At 31.3% G+C, this 8566-nt stretch overlaps 1 protein-coding gene across 1 annotated transcript; it reads right to left on the minus strand.

Annotated features, from left to right (window-relative positions):
• Nucleotides 1-4587: 4587 nt before the first annotated feature.
• Nucleotides 4588-6131, minus strand: LOC118030439 (uncharacterized). Its single transcript, XM_035034551.2, has one exon. The coding sequence runs from the start codon at nucleotides 5951-5953 to the stop codon at nucleotides 4925-4927; it is 1029 nt and encodes a 342-aa protein (XP_034890442.1). The 5' UTR covers nucleotides 5954-6131; the 3' UTR covers nucleotides 4588-4924.
• Between the last annotated feature and the right edge of the window lie 2435 nt (nucleotides 6132-8566).

The raw sequence follows: 8566 nt of genomic DNA on the forward strand, positions 1-8566 counted from the left end.
ATAACATATTGTTTGTCACTACAAACAATGCATCATATTTTTTATTTTTTTTCAAAAATAAAATAAAAAAGGAATGATATTGTTTTTTATCCTTAAATATTAAAAAAAAAATAAAAAAAAGATCAAGCATAAGCATATGGGTCTAACCTTGCAAACCCAGACATGCTAACCCTTTTCTTTTATTAGGCCAAACGAGTGGGCTCAATCTCTTAAGCCTAGGCCTCTTGCCTTTTTCTATTGTATTTTTTTGCAATTTCTTTTAGATTTTGATTTAAATAAATTGTAATAAATTTTAAATTATTATTCAATTTTATCATAAATCTTAAGTAATATTATATGTGTTTATTTTTACAAGGTTAACAATTTCTTTTTTAATTATTATATACATAATATGCAAAAAATAAAAAAAATATACTCATGAATATTTTATTATGCATACTTATCATAACAGATTTTTGACATCATTTTATTACTTTAATTATTCTTTTTTCCTTCAATCACATAAAATATGACACATTATATTATTCTTTTTCCTTCAATCACATAAAATATGATACATTATTCTAACATTCTTTATTAAAAACTTATTTTTAAGATCATGTTAATTGTTTATTTGAAAAATAGTTCTTCCTATTAAAAACATCATTTTGTTAAAACAATAAAAAGAAGCAATAATAAGAAAATAGAGTTTAAATTGAAGATATGTAGTTTGTCTGATTATTTTAAATGATTAAAAATCTTAAGAAACTTTTATATTAATTGTCACTATCTTTTATTCAAGAAAAATATGCTATTAATAAACTATTATGTCATTTTTTTAAAGATGATTGCTCTTTTTTATGATGATATTATTGATTGTTTTATGAATAATTATGAATTAACTTGATATGCAAAATTTTAAAAATATTTTTCTCATTGATGTTGAATAAGAATAAAACAAAATCTATTTTCTTAATTTTTTTATTTTAAACTTATATATTATTTTCTCAAATTTATTGTTCTTATACTTTTTCATATTGGTGTCTAAAAAAGATCAATTCATGGTCTTTAGTTTTTAAAAAAAAAAATTGAAAAATTGCTTTCATGATCATAATAGGGTTTGCTTAAAAACAATGCTTATGTAAAAAAAAAAATTTGTTTTTTTGTCAAAATAAAAATGAAATGCTTGAATAAGAAAATTAGATTTTTATATTTTATTAATTAAATTATGTTGCTTATAAAATATTGTTTTAATATTAAAACAAGAATACTACATGAATTAGAACACCTCCTAACTTCATTCATTGTATTTTCATGTGAATGCTTATTTTTATTATATGCATGATTAAATAAAAAAAAATTAAATAAAGTTATTAGACTTGATTGGGTCCATGATTTAGGTAATGAGATCGACATACTAACTCGAGTCAATCCAAAATATTATTGTCTCAATATTTTTTTTAAAAAAATAGAAAGTTAAGATGATGTCCTCTTGAAAAATATATTTTTTAAATCAATCAGGGTTTTGAATGAGTCAATTGGGTGGTACGTGATCCCGCAAGTTCTACCAAATCAATTTTACATAGTTTAATTTAAAATTTAATATAGATCAAAGATAAGTTATCAGATTAATTTGTCGGGTAATACTTAATCTTGAGAGGTGTAGCTCACTGGTTAAAATCTAGGTTTGCTTCTTAAAGATCACAAGTTCGAGTCTCACAAACATCAGAACCACTAGAGGTTTATATAGTCGTTAATTTCAGGATCCATGTGATTAATTGAGGTACACGTAAGCTAACCAGACATCCATGTTAATAATAAAAAGCAATTATATTAATTATTATACCGAAGCAAAATGTTATTATACACAACGCTCTTCATTAACCATTAATGAGGAAGTGTGCTCCAAAACAACATCCGAATGTGAATCAAACCAAAGGATGATTTGTAATTTCATGAGATATAGGAGGATCATTGCAATTCCCCTTAATGACCAATTGCATTATTTAATATGTGCATTGTAAAATGTGTTGGTCTTTTATATGTTTGAAGAAATGTAGATTGCCCTCAAAACTTCCTTGTTTTAATGGGCTCTAAATCCAGTGCATTCCCATTTCCTACCATAAGGACAGGCCTCACTGGGTGTGCTGAGTTCCAATCGATCATTGGCAACCGAAGCCCACTCGTGCTTATTCTTACACAAACTATAGTGATGGTTTTGATAAGATAAAGGGGTGGTTTGAAATTATGTTAGATTTAAAGTGGTTTTTATTTAAAAATATTTTAAAATAAAAATTATTTTTTATATTAATATATCAAAACAATCTAAAAATATAATTTTAATTAATTTTTTTAAAAATATAATTTTAACAAAAACCGTATACAAAACAAACAAAGTCTGTTATCATGAGCTTTATATAAATAGATTTGTCCCAAATACAATCACGCTTGCTACTATAAAATGAATTTTCAATAGAAAATGTTATCGCAAGCATGTATTAGAATGTAATTTCTAACAATTGTCCAGTGACATTTATTTAACTTTAAAGGTATATGTATCAATTTTACTAGCAATAATGGTGCGCACGAATTTTCTTTAGAGCATTTATTATATTAGGATTGCATAGTTAATCTAGGAATATAATATGTGATTAGCGAGTGACTTTTTAAAATATATCCTTTATAGGCTATATAGTCTTTCATGTGGACCAAGATTAACCACCATTTTCTACAAGTATCTAGACTTTTAACTATTATTCAAGAATTGCTGCTAATAAGCAACAACTTTGCTGTTTTAATAATTTCACAAAGAGTTTGTTAATCTTTTTTTCTAGCTGTCTCGGTCATACAGTTTATCTTTAATTGTCTTAGCTATCTTTTGCTTTGTCTTTCATTATGGTACCTCCAGAAAAACTTGTCGGTAAAATTCGTCCGTGAGTCCATCAATCACTTCCCTTTTTTTTTTTTTTTTTTTTCTTCTTCTTTTTCCTTTATTTTCTCTGAAAAAAACAACATCTTCCCTCCTTTTATATTATCATAAATCAATCTCTCATCGTAAATTCAGCCATCCCAATATCTAATTTGTCTACATCACTATTTTGATTCAATATTTTTTTTAAATCCCCTATATCATGGTGCCGTACACACACATTAATTTTTTTTAACCAAATAAAAATTACCCCTAAACTAACATTATAATTACAAAAGCCCATTATAAAAAGATAAAAGCTCTTTGATCTCAAGTTTATTTATTTTTTATTTTAAAGATATTTTGGTTGTTTCATTATATATTTTTAATTGTTTATTATTTTTTATATTTGATCAAATACCAAATCGCTTGTTAGTTAATTTTATAATAGTTAAAAAACCGCTCTGAAAATACAAAAATATCTCTTAATGCTAGGCTTAAATTTTTTGTTTTAAAGGATATTTTAGTTGTTTTATTGTGCAATTAAGATGAAAAAAATATATTTATCCCTAATTAATTTAAAAATGATAAATGAACCTTATAAAAAGACTTTAATGCCCTTAAAAGTCAGTGTTAAGTTGTTTTAATAGAGAGATAATACAATTATTACATTGTTATGGTGAATAGTAACAATTAATCTAAGTATTTTTCCAAGTAAAATTAGGTTTTGTTAATGATAATTAATATTGTGGATAAATTCCCACAAAATATTCTCACTACAGTGAAGGGACTTGCATCATAAATTTTGTCACATGTTATGGGCATTATAATTAGTCATTTTTTGTACTAGGCTGTGTCAGCATGGCTTGAGACATAATTATGAGGACAGCAAGCATTCTCCCTTATGACCGTTTCTTTCTCTACAGCGAGGATGGATTCACAACTGAAAAGACATCAACTGCAGTCACCATATCGGTATAATTATAGAATCTCGACAACCTAAGTAGGACGACAGATATTAGATCTCAGATTCTCAGTTTTGCATGATCCTGGCGGCCATGGTAAAGAGCATGTCAATTTACAGTGTACATGTATCTTGTTGGGCGCACACAGAATAACAAGCTGTTGCTTTTCTGACAAATTATTGCTTCAGAAAGCTTTCCTATGACCAGTTGCTTCTAAATTTCGTATCTGCCTCCTGTTACTTCTTGGGGGTATGTCAGTAGCCAAAACATGGAATTGAATTTAGCAAGGTCTCGAGTTCAGTCTCATGTTTATGGATTCATGGTTAAATTTGAAAATCTACATTTTAATGACAGAATACTTTTTTTTTGCTATTTTTTGACATGGAATGAACTCTCCATCAGTTCCCCTGTCTAACTTTTGAACTTCTGGTGGAATTTTACTGAAATTCTTTTGTTTTTCGATGAAAATTATGCTCAAGATTCTTATTCTCCTGCAAGCCAAACCGTAAGCTCATTTTTTGAAAAATGAATCTGCAAACGAACTTGTGAGAGACAGGGAACCTGGATCAAATTGCATGTGACACTTCAATTGTCTCTAGTCTACGCAGCACACGAGCAAGCACTATGTAATAACATAAATGATATGAAGTTGGTAGATTCAACTATCGTCATCCTCCATACAGCTCAAGAAAGCACTGGTAATAGAAGCTCAAAAAATAAAATAGAAAAAGAAACTGAGAAAATACTAGTAATAGACAATAAAAGCTTTACACTGATCAGATTCTGAATTGAGTAAGGTAGGCAAAATTACAGTACAAGATATACATGGCAGCCAAATTCTTAATTTCCAGGGAAAGGATAGAAAAGCTGTACAAATGTATCAATTCAACTTCAAATCTTATCAATAATAGAACTAGTAATGGTGATCGGGATTTGATTTCCAAATCCCACACAACAATTCTGAAAGGAAAAAGAAATACGGTATAAAATTTAATTATTGAACAGAAAGAAAGTAATTACTTGGCAGGGACTTTGTAAAATGGAAAATGTAGCAGGATCACCAGGTTCATGGTCATCTCTTCCAACTTCTGCTTCTTGATAATGGATCTCTCATTCCACCAACAACCCATGTTTCCTTTGCTATATCAGTTGAAAGTTTATTGAAATCGGTATCATAACTCATCACTACCAAGTTCTCTTTTTTACTATTTCTTTTCTCTTCCTCCATTAAAGCCTTTAAATTCTTTCCTTTCTTCTCTTCTTCCTTACTGTCTTCTTCTTCTTCTTCTTCTTCCTTTTCTTCTTCTTCCTCTTCCTGCCAACTCTTTGCCGGAGCAGACCTGCACCTCATAAGCAGGAGAGCATTAGGTGGTGGAACAGAGGGTGCAGCTACAGACTCATCATTGCAAGACCTCTGTTTCTGTTTAATTTCTTCTTTGAAGAGACCAGTAGTGCTATTCTGATTCTCTTGCAGCATCATGAACCATTTAGAAAATACGGTTCTTGAATCCTCATTGTCACTTCTTCCCTCGACACCAACATGGTTTTCTTGATATCCCTCGTACTCTTCATCAACTTCGTCATCATCACTGGTGATATCTGAATGAGCTGGAAATGAACCAAAGCATCGAAAATCGAATCTTATGTTTCTTAAACATGTCAAGAAATGCATTATATCTTTCTTGAATCCAAGTGAATCAATCCAAGTTGATTTTTTGGTGTGTTTCCTGCTGTTGTGAATTTTTTCAATCTCTTCCATGACTGATTGCCAGTTCTTGCAGGAACTTTCCTTGTGCCTGACTTTGATCTGCCCAGCACACGTTACTTTTGGTGATGTTGGTTCTGATACCTCTGATCCCATTTGCTTGGCTTTGGCCCATAAGAGAGGACTAGCTCGGATGCCAACACCCCTGGTGCTGGATTTCTTCAAGTGGTGGTGGCGTTGCTGTTGGTGGTGATGTCTGTTCTGGCGGGGTTTGCTGGTTTCCGAGGGCCTTGCAGGACTGCAAATGGGTTTGGGCATTAGCGTTAGATGGGCTCTAGAAGGAAAACACACTAGCAGATCTGCTGATGGAGCTCTCCGGATTTCTCTTCCTTTCATTATGAATTTTTTTTCCTGTGGTTAACTTGAACCAATAACTCAGTTTCTCCTTCCTTGTTTAGTTCTTTTCTGTAGATCTTGAGGTTGATGAACTATATATGTTTTTTCTTTTTGGTATGGGCTCTCTGCATGGAAGGTTTTAAGGGAAAGGAGGGAAGAGAATTGACAGCTTTCATGTGCTATTATTATTGCCCTTTTTTTTTTTTTTATTAGTATCTTTCTTTACCATCAGTTTGTCCATTTTTCTAACACTCCTTTTTGCTGCCCTTCGAAATGGGGCCACAAGTGAGCTTCTTTCTTAGCCTTTACTTTTCTAATGCTTGCCAAACTTATTTAAAGACTTGCTAAAGGAAGATGACCAGTAAAGTTGAAACCCACGAGCCCTGTTTCATGAACCAATCATACCCACAACTTGCGACTTCGTGTGCCCTTGCCAGATATTACTCAGCACTATTTTGGCTAGCGCCCGCGCACACTCCAAAGCCACCCCTTCATGTAGAGAGGGCTGTCAGCTTCGTTGTGCTCCATGAATTAGAATATCACTACCATATGATCCAAGGCTTTCAGCTCAATAAAACTTGTACTAAATGGATGCCAGAGCAGAAAAAAGAAGGTTATTTTAGAGGGAGGCAGGGAATGTTGAATTTTTACAAGGACAGGAATAAAAATGAAAAGCGCTAGCGCACCGAAAGTTTCATTAACTGTGAAAAAGGGGATTTGATTAGTAAAGTGAGTGTGCCATAATGAAGGATGCAACGCACTTGAGAGCATGGGGGGAGATGGGCCTCCTCCGACCACTAAACCTTGCGTTACGATTAACCTTTTGTTTGCTTTTCCTCGGGACCTTCCACGAAGGAGGTCCTATGTCTTTTTTGCTTCTCTTTACGATTTATAGTTATCAATCATGATGATGATAGGATATATACGAGAGACTAGAGCTCGAGATTGCTAAAGTGGGGACTGATGTTGCCATCCAAACCATGTCGCTTCTTATCCATGAATGCTGTTCGGTGAGGTAAGAGATTGTGTGGTATTATGGTGATAATTGTTTTTTTGTTTGAAAATATATTGAAATAATTTTTTTTTTAATTTTTAAAGTTTATTTTTTATATCAACATATTAAAAATAATCTGAAAACATAAAAAAATAGTTTAAAGTAAAGAAAAAAATAAAAAAAATTTAACATTTTTTAAAAATACTTTTAAAACATTAAAACAAATAGATAACATATTTAATTTGCAATGCCTTTGTAGTTTTTTTAGGTTGTCAGCCCCCGGTATCCGGGTTGCCCCGATTAATTTGGTGGTCGTCCTGGGTTGTATGCCTAACAGTGGCAGATGAGGCTACTAATGGGTGTTGCTGGATACATGGGAATATTTTTCTTCATAAATTTGGCTTCTTTCTATTTTTAGGAAATGGTGGTTAAGTTGAGAATGAATGCGGACTTGCTGATTTGTTTCATTTGAGTTTGTTCAACAAAGTTCAAATAAAGCTGATAAGTACATTCTAATTGGTTTCAATTTAATGTTGCCCATCTAAGGTAAGCATCGTTTGTAACAACGTGAAAATATTATTTTTCTTAGTTTGAGAAAACACTTTCTTTTATGATGATTTTTTTTTATTTAGTTTAGAAAATCAAGATTGATAATTTTATTTTTTAATTTATTTTTGAGTTTCTTAATTTCTTTAGGATGTTTTATAAGCTTATTTAAGGAGTTCTAAGCCATTTTAAAAGGCATACTATAATAGAGTTTTCTCTTTAACAATGAAACTATGAATTAGGGTTATGGTGTTCTATTCTATTCTAGTCATTAATCTGTGTCTCTTACTATTGTCCTATTATTTGTGTTTTTGTCTTTGTCAATTGGTATTAGATCTTACCAAACGGTTGGTAAAAGGGACTAAAAGAGAGGGGGAAAAAGGTTGAACAAGGGTCTCTGGCTATACATAAAATCCATTCTACAGATGCAAAGGAGGCAACCTCTTAATAAGGAAGAACATGAAGATGTTGGTTTTCAAATTAAAATTCATGATTTTACAAGAATTTTACAAGCAAATGAGTTCATTAATTAGTCAAATGAAGTTAATAAATTTTTAGTATAAAAAGGTTTTAAAACATATAAGGGTGAAATTGATTGTGATTAGATTGAAGAGTCAAGGGTCTACCTGGTGGAAGCAGTTAAAGAGGTCATGTGAGAGGCAAGGAAAGTCAAGAATCCATAACTAGAAAAAGATTAAGAAGAAGATGAAAGAGCATTACCTTCCTTTTGGATATATAGAAACCTTATACCAACAATCCCACACATTGAGATTAAAAGATAAATATGTCAATGATTATACTAATTAGCTCTATTAATTAGTGGCTAAGAATGACTTGGCATACACGAAAAAGCAACTGGTGGTGAGATATCAAAGTGGTTACAGGTAGTCCATCTAAGACGTGTTGTGGTTATCGTTTTTTTAGACAATTTTAAAGGCATATAAAAAGGCTTTGACAATGAAGAAACAATAGGCTATTAGGGTAGTAAGTAGGAGTTTCTGTACAAATCAATACAAATAGAGGATAACCCAAAAATAATCAAAAGCCAACCACCTCCAAGCTAGACCTACTTG

This window comes from Populus alba, chromosome 5 (assembly GCF_005239225.2).
Source record: "Populus alba chromosome 5, ASM523922v2, whole genome shotgun sequence".
Lineage (NCBI taxonomy): Eukaryota > Viridiplantae > Streptophyta > Magnoliopsida > Malpighiales > Salicaceae > Populus > Populus alba.

Bases quoted from the DNA above. Each gene is read 5' to 3' on its own strand.
- LOC118030439 (XM_035034551.2), bottom strand. From the start codon at position 5,953: ATGAAAGGAAGAGAAATCCGGAGAGCTCCATCAGCAGATCTGCTAGTG.